General features: G+C 41.0%; 1 protein-coding gene across 1 annotated transcript; it reads left to right on the top strand.

The window, feature by feature from the left end:
- Nucleotides 1-1269: 1269 nt before the first annotated feature.
- Nucleotides 1270-14524, top strand: LOC101173804 (cationic amino acid transporter 3). The gene is made up of 12 exons (XM_004076140.4): nt 1270-1397; nt 8456-9025; nt 9100-9261; nt 9542-9728; nt 9809-9924; nt 10052-10274; nt 10349-10488; nt 10714-10816; nt 11786-11991; nt 12086-12252; nt 12339-12447; nt 12524-14524. The coding sequence occupies exons 2-12, from the start codon at nt 8659-8661 to the stop codon at nt 12673-12675; spliced, it is 1932 nt and encodes a 643-aa protein (XP_004076188.1). The 5' UTR covers nt 1270-1397; nt 8456-8658; the 3' UTR covers nt 12676-14524.
- The last annotated feature ends 839 nt before the right edge of the window (nt 14525-15363 follow it).

Genomic DNA, 15363 nt, shown 5'->3' on the forward strand with positions numbered 1-15363 from the left:
CACACAAAGAAAACATGTCAAGATTTCAGGGATTGTGTAAAGACCAACGCAAGACGTCTGCAGCAGATTATGTCTAGGAGGTAAGGTGTTTGTGGAGAGCCCATATGAAAATACATACTCCCCCGTTCTAAAATAAGAGCCTCTGAAATCATCAAATTCGTTCTGCGGTTCCCAATGGTTACTTCATAAAGTTAAAAGCAACTGTGTAGTATGATCTCCAGCTGTAAATGGAACATATACTTTTGGATTTAAAAAATCTGTTCAAATTTCCAATTGATATTTAAACTTTTCCATTACTTTCCAGCTAACAAATGTGTAAAGCCTACAGGCATGCACACATCCATAAAGACAGAAGCATACAATGTTGGAGTACAAAAAAGAAATCAATTGTGATTATAGTAAAAGGAAAATCCATCAATAAAGAAATAAAAACATCTCACAAAAAAGTAAACAAAACCAAAAAACACAAAATATTAGAGTAAATAAATAACACTTAACTGATTTTCTATTTATTAGAATTTACACTTTTAGGTCCAATGTGTCACTTAAATAAATAGATTTTAGAAGAAAGCTTTTGTACCAAATTTCCCAAATGTTGATGTTACATATAATTTACTGTAAGGTTGCAAATTAATGAGTCTCCACAAATATATATTTTATTTTGTATTATACGTATTTCTATTTCTATTAACTATGCGGATTTAATAAAAAATACTAAATCCCACCCTCTTGGGTTGCATCAGACAGCAATGACGAAATACTGACGTCCTGTTTTGAATGAGCCACAAGGCGGTTAAAGCTTTAGTCGAAGAGTATTGCGAGAAAGAAACTCTAAAAATTGCATCATATTCTTCTGCGCGCCTGAACATGCAGCTTTAAAAAAAACTCAGTTGTTCATTTTCTGCTTTTTAACTATATTTCAAACAGCGCAGAGGCAGATTTTTAAGCGTGCGAGTTTATCTTGTTCCTTAATGTTTATGTATTCACTGACAAATAAAGTTTGTTGAAAAAAAGTTCCTACGTTAGTCGGCGTGGGTTGTCCTTATATGGGCATTGCTACTACAGGAAAGTATAAGGTATGCGCGTTCGTTTTAGGGCTTGGCAATATATTACACAAGCTCGTTGTAGTAAACTTTAGTATAGCTTTTTTTTTTAAAAAAAAAAAAAGCTCATTAGGCTCTGTTAATGATCAATAAATGTACTGAAGTTGTAGCATTTGCGTAAATCCCCCCTTCCATTCATGAATGGAACGCTCCACCCTCATCGGTTTGTTTATACACATCCCACCCCTGATAAAACCCACACAGCCGGGCGGGATATTTCATCAGCAAGCAGGCAGAGTAGACCACTCTTCTGGCGTCGTTAATTCATTCTTTGATACCAGAAGATAAAGGAAGGTACCAGTATTTGACATTTATTAATAGCCTTTAAATCTTCACACTTGTATGTACGTCGTATTCTTGCAAAAATGTTTATTAAGTTACGCCATTTTTTTTAGAGTTTCACATAGACTGATGCAATCGTCCTCGTGTCAGTAATAATAGGCGCACACTTTAAAAGAACAAAACGTTCTTCGTCTGTATTTGTTCGTTTTTGTTCAAATTTGAAGCTGTATATTTTCATGTTAGTCTCTGAGGACGTGTCACCTTAATCCGCGGTAGTTAACGCTTTAAAGGCGGTTTAATTTGTCATTTGAGCGGGGACTCAGCTGATGTGGCTAGCCTAGTATCGCGTAATGGAAAAACGCGAAGAGCCTGGAAACTTAATAAGAGCTCACCTCAACTACAGGTTAACAACTGTTTTCTCCAGTCCGTATGGGCGATTTTATTTTTTAACAAGTAAACGTTTGAATTCATTTTTTCCCTCTCGTTTTAGCCGACTAGCACCACACAGTGTTACTAGTGTGCTCGTGCAAAGGCGTGGAATGCAACGAGCGATGCTTTCAAAACCCTCCATAAGTGTCGGACAACTAAAAGTCTTTCTAATGATTATTAATGCTGGTATTTCCGTTGGGAATGTGTTGTAAGCTTTAAATTAAGCTACCTTGTTTTTAAGCTATCTATCTATCCATCTCCATCCATCTATCTATTAAGCGAATTATCTACACACACCCAACATGATTAAAATGAGAAAAATGCTATTTCCCAACGAGGCATAAATACAACGTTCAGAGCAAACTAATTTTATGATTGGACAGATGGTTGTAAGAAATGTCTGCCAACGTAAAGTTTTTATAGTCAATATCAACTGCGTGCACTAAGTTGGGGTAAATTTTTGTTGTCAGCCTAAGCTTCTCTGTTTTATCCTCTACTGTCTAAAATAGATTCTAGAGTTTATTTTGTTCATTTTACTGCTCTGTGCAAAAGTGTTTTTAATTTGTCAGACATCTGATAGATAGAAAAATAAAAAATTACTTTATGCTTTAAACAAATTTTGTTTAACCACACACACATGTAATATAAAGTAAACCATTGTATTTATTTAAATTAAAATAGCTTTTGCTGTGGCTTTAACGACACAACTATGCTCACTGTGGACTCGTGTTTTGCATATATTTTTTTCTTTCTGCAGATAATTGAAATAAAAATATAGATGTTTTTTATGTAAGGTCAATTGAACAACATAAATGATATAATTTCATGTTACAGTGTCCACCTGGAAGAATAGATGCACAATAAAATATTGTTAAATGTATGAAAACTTTATGATTGAATTGCACTGTACATAATGAGTTATTCTAGATATTTGCAGATGTGCCATCAATTATTCTTCTAAATTTTTCTAAGTGGCTCACAATGGATTATTTGGTGGGTGAGCAATTGAGTTGCATAAGAAAGCATGAAGGTTGCCGTTTATTGTAGGTTCCTCATAGGTAATTAATGGCATACCGATTGACAGCTTTCCCATGGATACCCTAAATGTGGAATAACCAGATTCTTTGGTGTGCGAGTGAGTTATCCTCTTTTGTGCTCCCCTGGACTGTACGGGCGTTGTTGCAAAGGTGGTGTGGTCATGGGAAAGGGAACAGGTTCTTGGATGTCACATTCCATTTCACTGGGAGAGGACTTTTTTGGCAGGAGAGGTGGTGTCATGCTAGGTGACTTAAAGGGTCGGTCAGTTCAGTCTCTGCAGTTGGCCTTTCCACAAGTGTGCTAACAGGAGGGGAAAAAACTTCTATTTTTTCTTCTTTTCATAAAAGCGTATTTGGAACAAATGAACAGTCCACCCTAAGATGCGTGAAGGCATTTTTGAAAAACGCTCTAACAGAAAAAAAAATAAAGCATTAGGGGGATCACAGATGTTTATGCTGATGAGTCTGGCATAGTTATGAAGTTGTTTTAGCTTTTAATTTTTTTTATTTGGGGACTGTTTATTTGAGGAGTGTGGGCCTGTTTGAGTAGTTTTTTTTCTGTCTTCATAAGTTTAGAAACTTTAACACTGATGGGTTTTTTTTGGGCATTCTTTGCGCGTTCGAAAAGCAGTGTGTCTCAGCATGTTGCTGCGCTTCTAATAGATTCCTGCTCCTTTGTGACCTTTTTACAGCCAGTGTAGCTAAGCGATGGATAATTCTTCAGCTATGTGCACACTGAAATTACAGTAAATGTAAGCAAATATTTACATAACAGCATGCACTAAAGTCACTTGCTGCCATTTCTTGGCATCTTTCATCCTTCTTTTAATCAAACCCACAAATGTGACGCAGTAATTGATAACTAATTATCGTAGTACATTTTGAGAATGACGAGGCGCTGTGTGTTTTGGCTTTGTTTATTGTTGGCCCACAAAAAGCTGCATTTCTCATCATTAATTGTTGTTTGGTGGCAGTCACAACAAACCGGTGTTGGTAAAGATAGAACAAGGAAAAGCAAACAGCTATATGGGTTTAGCAGGTTTGGTACCTCAATAATCCTCTTACAGCTTGTGGCAGCACTTGCAGCAATGCTAAGTCAAGTAACAAGACCATTATCCCTGAAACCTGTTATAACCGGAGTGCTGTTGGAGCACAGTCTGCCAGAAGAAAGAGCCTTTCAGTTTTCACACAGAAAACAAAGAAGCAACTAAACAGAATGGGCACGTCAAAGTTTAGATTGTTTTTTTTTTTTAACAAGAAAAGAACCACATATATGTAATTACCAGGCTTTCTTCTTAGTGAGAATATGCATGTCCTTGTTCAACCTACTGTACCTCTAACTTGCTTAAATACCTTTGTGTGACCTGATGTGGTTTTGGGTGAACCCCTGAAGTGATCACAACATCTCACCGGGTGCATTAATGTTTTAATAAATGTTTATTTTAACAACCTGGACACTCAGACTGGTGTGCCAGTGGAAAAATGCTCCTAGAATGTCAAACCAAGCGGGAAGCGAGAGTATTTCCACCGTGGACCAGTTTCCCATCAGCCTTCAGAGAGTCGAGTGTTTATTATTGCGGTTGAGAGCAGCTCTGTGTTGTTTTGATTTCATTGTTTGACAGTAATTGTGTCTCAACACCTAACTGTACATGGCAGGATATACTTCTTTTTTTGAAATGGTTGGACTAGAAAGGCTTTGATATTAGTTCATATTGTTTGGTGTATTAATAGAAGAATGATATTGTTCAGTAACACTGTGTAATTTTTCTTTTTGCATCCTGTGTATGTTTAGAAAAAAGTTGAGGGTGGATGGGAACTAAAATTGAATCAGCTTGGGGGGAAAAACAAAATGCAGAAATTTTAAAGATGGAGAACATTTATATATTATAAAAAACAGCTTTAAATTGCATTTCTGGGTATTTCTTAATCAAATTCTTGTGAATCAGGAGCAGACAAAAAACAGCATTGGAAAAAGCTTGTAGTTGTGATGTAGAAGCTACAATCGGCAGGCCACAAGCTCCATGCTCTGCTCCAGTCTGATGCACCCACTTGTAGACGACCAGATTCGACCTGGTGTCCGGCTCAAAACTGTACAGCTGGATATCTCCAATATTGCTCACTAGGCCTGGGCGAAAAATCATTTGAATGAATTAATTCAAATTTTTTGTTAAGGGCGATTTTTAAAAAATAACTAAATTGAGTTTTTGTGTAATGGCGCATTTTTGCCTCCCCAGAGCTTCCGTAGCGTTAGTTTCAGACGGCGGTATGACAAAAGACAAACAACAACATCATTGCACCACGAAACAGCAAGGGACAACATGGCTACCAGTTGTTTGGAACTGGTTAGTTTGCTGCCACAGATGTGGAGGAAGAGACCCCCCCCATGCTGCAACATTTGCCCAAAGCCCACCACAGTCAAAGGAGGCAGCACCACAAACCTATTCCAACACCTGAGGGAAACCTTTTATTACTGTTCTCCTTCACTCTATGGAAGGGATTCTGTAGCATAATTAAAAATAAAAGTCAAAACCAGAAATGCTTTTTCATTTTCAAAATGAAGCTGCATTTTTTTTGACTCAAAATTAAAATGAAAAAACAATCCTTCAAAATGCTTTTTCCTTTGCTTCTTCAACACAGGTTTTTCTGTCACTTATTTAAAATGATAATGAAAATAGTATTTGACATTTCATTTTCAAAATGTTCTCTGCTAAATGTGTAGCATAATTCATTTAGAAATGTCTAATTTGACGATTAAAATGGATTAACAGAAGTGCTTTTCAATCTTCAAAATGAAACTGCATCAAATGTCTCAGAATTAAAATGAAAAATCAATACTTCAAAATGCTTTTTCATTTCTATTTAAAAACCGCTTATTCTGTGTCATAATTAAAACGAAAATGCAAAGAGGGGATTGCATTTTCATTTTAACATCCACCCTGCAAACATCGCATTGCCCATTGTCGCATATCTCAATTCGAAAAAGCCTTTCCAGAGGGGGGGCGGGGCAATGACGTAGGCGCTATCTCCGTGTGTCCGGCTGCTAAGAGACAGACATGCTTGGAGCAGTGTTAGCGGTAGAGGAGAGGGCTTTGTGATGGTTGTACCTCCTGCTGCCTCATCACCGTGGTGATAAAAAAAGAACCCCACACAGTCACAGCTCTAGTTTATATCTTGTGGGACGCAAAAAAATGCGACTTCTCCAGTACCGATAGCAGAACCGTTGAGGTCAGATCTTACGGATACTGCAGTCTTGAAGAATGGAATCGAGAAAAAATTGGAAATTGAATTAAAAAAAATGGAAAAACATGTGTGATTTAATTTTTAGGCCATATCGCCCAGCCCTATTGCTCACCATTTTTGTTGCACTGCTAATGTTGGCTTGGGGTTGTGAGTGGTTATAAGAGGCTCCAAGCTAGCAAGACAGTGTGTAAACAGATGGATGGCGGGAAATGAGGGTGGACTTGCTCCACTCAAACAGTCCCGCCCATAACTCGGAGGAGAATTTGAATGAATTACTACGGCTTTGAAGGAACTGCCCTAGAAAACGACACTTTAAAAAAATTGGCTAAAACGGCACAACCATAATGGAAATGCCTTTACAATAGATCAAAAGATGATTCGAGTCAAAGAACTGAAAATGAGGCTGTAACCAAAGACATTGAACTTTGATACTTCAAGGAAATGACTTGAGTGTTTATGGGTGCGTTAGCTTAAAGAAACTCGAGCTTTAAAGTAACATTTGATGGGTTCAATTAAGTTCAGGGAAGAAGCTTGGAACAGACAAAAGTCTCAGAAATAATGGAAATGCATTTTTTAATTCCCTAATGTAAGGGGGACCATTGTTGCTTATTAGCTTTAATTTGAATTGTGGAAAGCAAAAGTATTGTTTTTTCTTGACTTCCATTCAGGTCAACAACCAGTCCACTGTGCTGCAGAATCAGCTGCCAGGTTAAGGTTTCACCTGTCCTGACTAAATGACTGCTGAAGGGACTGATAGGCCTGAAATGAGGAAATGATCAAGTGTCACTTCTTTAGCAGCCATTGTTGTGGTCAACACCCTAAAGACCTCTGGATTTAGTTCAGAATTCCCCGTCCTCGTTCCTCTACAAAGCCAGGCTCAGGCTGAAATGTTATGGAATCGTTTACCTTTGGAACAACAGTTTCATGTCTATGTAAACTTTTTTGGCAGCTGTCCTCGTGGTCCATTAGTTTGTAGTTGTTGTAACATTTTGAGATATGATGAGCTTTCAGCGCCCTTGAGATTTCGGCTTCCATTTGACAACAATTTCATGTGCCGCCCACAGTGTTGGAGTCAGTAGCAGAAAGGAACTCTATCACTCTGCGTATTCCTGTTATCTCTGTGAATCTGCACAGATGAAAGGCACACATGGAGCTATTGATTGTTGCTCATTGACAACCTCACCCATGAATATATATATATATATATATATATATATATATATATATATATATATATATATATATATATATATATATATATATATATATATATATATATATATATATATATATATATATATATATATATATATATATATATATATATATATATATATGCACTTGGTGTTTATCTTCATGTTGTCAGACACTCCAAATGTATAAAGCTTGGATTTTCTCTATTCGTCAGTCTTTTTGGTGGATCTGTGGCAGTTCTGTCTGCCTGCCTGCTATCAGGGTAAACAGATGTGCTGTATCTGTCCTGAGCAGGTGTTCTCTCCCATATGTCCTTGGACCTTTGCATATTTTTTGGATCTCGAAAGCTAACTGCTGACGTAAAAGAGCACAGATGTTGTCCTTGACTTTGCGTTTGCCTGTTATTGTTTTGGTCCAACATTGGGGTACATGACGGGCTTACTTGTATCTAGATCAGTAGGTTGTTTGTTTCGTAGGTTGGGGAACACCTTAAAAAAACAAAATTTTGGTTATGGGTAGGCTGGGTTTTGTCAGCTGGTGAGACTTTCTGAAGTGCAATAGGTTCCCCTTATCACACTGCTAGTTCACAATGTCCTTCTCCTCTCCTGTTGATTTTTCTCTTGAAATCTGCCACCTTCTCCTCGTGGCCTCTGGTTTTTCTCAGGCTTCTTCCCATCCCCTGGATAAACAAAACAGTTGGAGTAAAATTCTCCGGCTCACAGTCAGGGAGTGGTGTGGAATTATACTAGGTGTTCTTTTGTTTTCACATGGGTGTGTACTACAGCGAGTTTATTTGTACAAGCAGGTTGGTTTCAAGCTTGGCAGGATATCGTGTGTTTTAAAGTCGTCTTCGTGATGTCTACTTGTGGCCTACTGTGCCTCCTGGTGTGTTGCTTTGCCAAAAAAAGGTGGAGGTAAGAATTCCTGGAAGTTGCGTAACTGTTGGAATGCGAGTTCCCTGTATCAAATCTTTAGCTAAACATGATCACCTGATGATCTATCAAGTTCATGTCTGCAATATTTTTTCCTCTCCAGCACAAAGATCTTTTCTCTGAAATAGCTACAGCTTAGGGGCGAGAAAAAAAAAGTTGCTTCCGTTTTGAGCTGCAAGAAATGGAAGTCCTGGAAGTTGCTCAAAAGCTGAATTTCTGTTTTTTTTCTTCTTCTCAGGCTCTAATCTGCTGCTGCAACATTCTGGGACAGCACACCTGCCACTTCCTACCAACACTAGAGGACCAGTAATAGACCCAAACCCCAAGTCCTTTCAGTAGGTGGTCACAGGTGTTCTTTGTAAACCGTGTCAGTCACACTCACCCACACTAGCAGAGTCAAAACTCCTAGCCTTCTTTAGCGCCCACTCAGTCCCTGTAAACATGGCCAGCAAGCTGTCCAAGTTTGGCAAAATGTTGCTGCGTCGCCGGGCATTAGACTGTTCTGGTGAAGAGACCCGCTTTGCCCGCTGCTTGTCCACTCTGGACCTCATTGCTTTGGGGGTGGGCTCCACGTTGGGCGCCGGCGTTTACGTCCTGGCTGGCGAGGTCGCCCGGGAGAAGGCGGGACCGGCTATTGTCCTCTGCTTCCTCATCGCCGCTCTATCCTCCATGCTGGCTGGTCTGTGCTACGCAGAGTTTGGCGCCCGGGTCCCAAAAACGGGGTCTGCGTACCTCTACAGCTACGTAACAGTCGGGGAAATCTGGGCCTTCATCACAGGGTGGAACCTCATCCTCTCGTATGTAATAGGTGAGCTGCAATAAATAAATAAAAAAGACCTGGATGATGGACTCCCTGCCTGACCGTTGGTTTTATCCTCACAGGAACGGCCAGTGTGGCCAGGGCTTGGAGCTCAACCTTTGATAATTTGGTGGAGCAAAAGATCTCAAGCTTCTTCAAAGGCATCATGGAAATGAAGGTCCCGGGAAAGGTGCTGGCAGAGTACCCAGACCTGTTTGCCCTGATCCTTGTCCTCTTACTCTCTGGTGAGTTTCCTAAACCTCTAAAGATGATACACTCTACAATACATTTAAATACTTTCAAAGTATTGGTATTAGTTTTCTAAATGCTAACCAAACGGACAGAACAGTTGTTACACAAATCTTGCAGCTAATGTGGCCTGCCCTTAGTGTTAGAAAAAACGCCTTTTGCACGGTTGATGTGGCCGAGTGATGGACCATCGGAGCTGTTAAAGTCTGACCTCATCCACCCACATAGCAGGATGTGTTGTTGCTGAGGAGGAATTTGTTCTCTTTCTGCTTTCAGGGCTTCTAGCTTTCGGTGTGAGCGAGTCTGCGCTGGTGAATAAAATCTTCACGGGTATCAATCTGGTGGTCCTGGGATTCGTCATCATCTCTGGCTTTGTGAAGGGGAACACTGCCAACTGGAACCTTAAAGAAGAAGATTACATTACGTTCATAAATGCCACAAACAGCACCCACAAGCCTTTGAAGTGAGTGTTTGATGTTGAGGAAAGATTCCAAAGTTTGAATGGGAACTGTGGTGCTAATCTGTTCTCTTTCTGATGCTTAGTGTGGAGAAGGACTTTGGTGTGGGCGGTTTTGCTCCGTTTGGCTTCACAGGAGTCTTGTCGGGCGCTGCCACCTGTTTCTATGCCTTTGTGGGCTTTGATTGCATCGCCACAACAAGTGAGTGTTTTTTGTTTTCTGTGAGAACCTGGTGAAATGTCACAGAAAAGGACCTTCAGTTGCAAACGTAGGATTGTGTGCAACTTTGCAATGAAAAAAAAAACCTTTTTTTTCTCTGTTCTATCAGGTGAAGAGGCAAAGAACCCCATGCGCTCTATACCTATCGGCATCGTGGCCTCGCTGCTCATTTGCTTTTTTGCGTACTTTGGGGTGTCCGCTGCCCTGACTATGATGATGCCATACTATGAGCTGAATACCCAGAGTCCTCTGCCTGTAGCCTTCAGCTATGTCGGGTGGGGTCCTGCCAGATACATTGTGGCCTTTGGTTCTCTGTGCGCCCTGTCCACCAGGTATGGAAGGGAATCCAAATCTTGTCTGACAATCTTTTGAAATGAAAATTGTAACACCGGTGCTGTTTTCTCAGCCTCCTAGGTTCCATGTTCCCAATGCCCCGTGTCATTTATGCGATGGCAGAGGACGGGCTGCTGTTCCGGGCTCTTTCCAAGATGAGTGAACGTACTAAAACCCCCGTCCTGGCAACCATAGTGTCTGGCATCGTTGCAGGTAAGAAGACGGTTGCTGGTTTCAGTTGTGTAGCTTCCTCATCATCTTGGCTCCAGGCAGCAGTCTGTCTTTGCTGTGTCTGTCTGTCAAGATCTGTCTGCACAGCAGCCTGTCTGTCAAGCTCTTTAGATCAATAAAACCTTCTCAAGCAGCAAAAACGGCAGTTTCAGATGTGGAATGTTCTGAGCCCACTGGATTTTTCTAAAATGTGCTGTTCTCCAACAGCTCTGATGGCTTTTCTTTTTGACCTGGGAGCCCTGGTTGACCTCATGTCCATAGGAACTCTGCTAGCGTACTCCCTGGTGGCCATCTGCGTCCTAATTCTCAGGTAAGCCTCCTTTTATTTTCCCTAACCCCATTGTTAAAGACCCACTCTGAGGAAAATTGGGTTTTTAAAAATTTCTTGTGGCCTTTTTGTCACGATGAAGGACTTGTATAAAGAAATTATGCTCAAAATTGCATTTTGAGAGCAGACAAAAAATGCTTATTGAAAAAGATTGTAGTTGTCACCTAGAAGCTCCCTGCTCTGCTCCATTCTTATGCATTCACTTGCAGACAAATACATCCTTGTACGTCTTTGTTTTCTGACTCTAAACTCTACGCCTGGATAGCTCCACCATTGCTCACTATTTTTGTTGCACCAATAATGATAGGTTGGGGGGTGTGAGGGGCTGTAAGATAGCGGGAGTGCATGTAAACGGATGGGAAGAGGGGGCGGCCAACAGTTCCGCACATGTCACATGTCTTATCAACTACTGCCGCTCTACAGAAACTTGTGTACTAGAAAACAAAACGGGGTTTTTTCAGATTTTGGCTAAAAACGGCACAATCAGGGGGCTACACGGTGGCGCAGTGGTTAGCACTCTTGCCTCACAGCAAGAAGGCCCCTGGTTCAACTCCCCGTGGGGGACGTGAAAAACACAACATCAACGGGGGACCTTCCTGCATGCCTGGGTTCTCCCACCGTCCAAAAACATGCTTTGTAGGTTAATTGGTAACTCTAAATTGTCCCTAGGTGTGAGTGTGAATGGGTGTGTGATTGTGGACACTCTACCCTGCGCCAGACTGGCGACCTGTCCAGGGTGCCCCCTGCCTTCGCCCACAAGTAACCGGGATAGGCTCCAGCAGCCCCGTGACCCCGAAAGGGAAAAACGGAATAGAAAAAGAATGAATGACAGCACAATCATAGTTCGGACCACTGGAAACGCTTTGACAATAGACCAAAGAGGATCAACGTGGGACTTTAAAGCTGAACTCAGTTTCATGTGTAACTGACCCCTCTTACGCATGTGATCAGGTACCAGCCAGGCACCCTGAACTCATCCAGTCAGACGGAGAAGCTGATGGACGTGGAGAGGATCGAGAGCGGCGACGAGTACGGCATGGAGATGGACGACAAACCCCTGCGAGAGACCTTTACTGCCAAGCTGCTGTTTAGCCCCAGTGGAAAGATTCCAACTGAGATCTCTGGGACCATTGTTTACATTACCACTGCTGTTATTTGTAAGTTACCCTCCCATCCCCTGCTGTGCAGATATGAGCTCTAATGTAGTCCGAAGTGTCGGTGAGCTGACGATTTTTTGTCCCGCCTCTGCAGCTGTTTTCATCACTGTGCTGTGCATCATTCTGGCTAACTTTCTGCCGGAGCTGCTCAGAGGCCATCCGGCAGTGGTAGTCCCCTGCGCCATCCTGACTCTGCTCTGCGGCGTCTGTGTTGTCATCATCTGGAGGCAGCCTGAGAGCAAAGAGGCTCTCACCTTTAAGGTGGTCATGAGATCGGAGTTCTCCTCAAACGGGTGATCGGTTTGATGTTCACCCATGAGCTAAATGATTCCTTTTTTCCTTTCAAGGTCCCTCTGCTTCCCTGGTTGCCTCTTTTCAGTGTTTTTGTCAACATCTACCTCATGATGCAGTTGGACGTCGCTACATGGCTGCGATTTGCCGTCTGGATGGTCATCGGTGCGTGTGAACTTCCTTAATCCTGTCCTGAGGCGCCAGCATCTCGTTAACGAGTGTCTTTCTTCTCTCCCTCAAGGTTTTGCCATATACTTCCTCTACGGCATCAAAAACAGCAGCGAAAACGCCGACCGCTCGTTCCCACGCAAATACGAGCTCGCTTCACAAAACAACAGCCCCGTTTATAAGGGCACCCCCGATGAGAGCAACCAAGAGGCCGGCAGCCTGTGATGCGGACCCGCACAGACCTGGGGGGGCGTTACAAAGCAGCCACACTCATTCGTGTCCGTCTGCAGTGTGGGTGGCTTGAAACGCTGCTTTAGGTTGAAAAGAAGGGGAGGCAAGAAAGCGCCACAAGCATCTTACCTCTGACTCAGAGGATGGCTCGACACTGTGAGAGAGCCATTTCCTGGCCGATGTGTCTGTTTTTACCCAGTTTAATTCTTAAATTCGCCTTAGCCCTCAGCAGACACTTATAGCAAAAGCTTCAAATGGACCCGACTAACCGAGTTCTGCTGTACTCCTTATGAACTGTAATCATGGAAAGATTTAACTTTGTTACTCTTTAGTGTTGGTCCGGTTCTTTTGTGCAGCTGCTGCGTTTACAAGTGTTGAGGCGGCACAGAGCAGCGGATGATAACTGAGCCCAAAAACAAAGCCAGGTGAAAACCCCTCATGAATGTTGGTAAAGACTAGAGATGTGCGTGTTACAGTGTGGCAGTCCAAGCGCGCGCCGGCTGCTCTGAGGCTGTCAGGTTTACTGCGTCTCTCTTTAGGCAGACTACATCCGTAGGAGGCTTGGAATACTTGTTTTTCCGGCTCAGTTACATTTTTTTTTTCTTTCTTTTTAAATGAAGAATTTAAACCGGTCGCTTTTTGAAGTAAACAGTATTGTCAAAGTCTCCTGAAATCTTGACTTCGGTTTAATGTCCAGTCATTTTGTGGCCTTTCACTTTAATCTCCATCAATCACTGCGTTTGTGGAGTCGAGGCGGTTGCTGGATGTACCCCCTCAAAATATCCGTTCAGATCGTCGCCTGGCGATGGCAAACCTGTCGCACGTTTGGGGGCGTGGGTCCAGATCTTTTAACACATTCTTTTTTTTCTTTTTTTACTAGGTTTTTCCTTTTGTGTAGTTTCAGTTGAAACTTGTTTCAGGCAGCTCTGTCTGTTGAGTTCCCATCACCTGCTTTAACTACTTGATAGAACTGTTAATATTTAAGTGTAACTAGCATTATTATTATTATTTGTTTGGGGTAGGTTTTGTTTCATGTGTAAATCAGTTTGCTTTTTAGATGTTGTACAGTTTGTAGATCACTGATCCTTTTTATGTGCTTTTACTTTGTTGAATTTTCACGTTGTTGTGCGTTTTTTCTGACCAAAACTTAATTTTTTTTCTTTCCTCCCAACTTTCTGAAACGAAGGACGACCACTGAAAGCTGGTCTTTAAATTATTATAAACCTATTCCCCCCCACCCCCCCGAAATTCTAAATGCTTACATTTTTTTTGTTTTTTTTCTTTGGTCATAGCTCAAGTGCTTTACTGTAGAGTGTACAGTATTTGTTAAAAAAATTGAATTTTTATTTGTATAACTCTGTAAAATGATTCAAACGCTGTCTTTTTGAATATGATGTTTGAGAAGGATTTTGTAAATTACTCTTGACATCAGATGCTGCTAAAAATCCTACTTTTAAATTCTTATATCATAAAAGTCCATCGTGACGTTTTTAAGGAAAGTATCTGTTGTGTTTTTGTAAAGCAGGATCAAGGCAGGCCTGCATTCAGTTTTTTTTACTCCAAAGTTAACAAGAAATACATTCTTGTGTCCTCAAAGTTCTGCCAGAGAGAGGCTTCCTGGCGGTGAAAGGCTGGTCCCTCATCCCCTGATCAAACCTGCTTTTCTGCAACTAAATTATCCTGAGCAGGTGAAGCGATGAAGCTGAATCGGCCCCTTTAGTCAGAGGCGTCACATCACCAGCAACCATGGCGGTTGCTTTATATCCTGTACATACAGTAGGCTTGTATCATATGAGCTGTATTTTATTTTTTAATAAAAATGTGATTCATGCCTTTTTCCAGAGTTCATGTTGTCTTTTGCTGATGTTCCAGGTTTGTGTGCGAGTCACACAAGAACGCCGTCCCAATGCGGCGTTCTCCATTCAGCCCCTTGTTCTCACTTATACTGTTTTCAGTTTTATAGATGAGGATTTTAGAAACCTGAATGATTCAGCCGTTTAACAAAAAGGCTTTCCTATCACACAGGGATTAGTTTTTCTTTGAAAATTCTGACTGGATTAGGATTAAATTTAAGAGATGGATTAAAAAAAACAGACATCAAAACTATGAAGTTGCACATGACTTAATATGACGTAGTTTATATTTCATTATAAAAATGATGAATTTCAGCACATAGCTAGAGTTCTACACAACTATTTACAAATTAAAATTTGTATGCCGAACCAAAATCTATAACGAATGTCTGCAGGGGTTTCTGGGAAAGTGTGTTTATTAAAATAGGACTCCATGGATTCACAAAGTTTTCTGGTTCACATTAATGTTGGGCTTTGAAACTACAAACATTGAATAGATTTGTATGTTTTTGTAATGCATTTTAGAACTGGCAGCCAATTTCCAACTGACTTCTTATCTAGTCAGGAAAATGGAAAATCTTGATTAAATTTATAAAACACAAGTTACTAAAACGTGCAGACACAACTGATCTCTTGCAGCAGTTTATTAATCTGAATATGTTGTTTTGTGATTTTCTTTGCAAAATTTGCATCTGTTATAAACACATTATTTAAACTTTTTAGCCAAATGATTTGAGTTTAGTTTTAAACTGGGGTCCGTGACCTGAGGCTCTTGAGCCACAGGTGTGTTCCTTGTTGGGGTTGTTAGTTAACTTTTGCCATTTCTTCA

The sequence above is a fragment of the Oryzias latipes genome, chromosome 14 (assembly GCF_002234675.1).
Source record: "Oryzias latipes chromosome 14, ASM223467v1".
NCBI lineage: Eukaryota > Metazoa > Chordata > Actinopteri > Beloniformes > Adrianichthyidae > Oryzias > Oryzias latipes.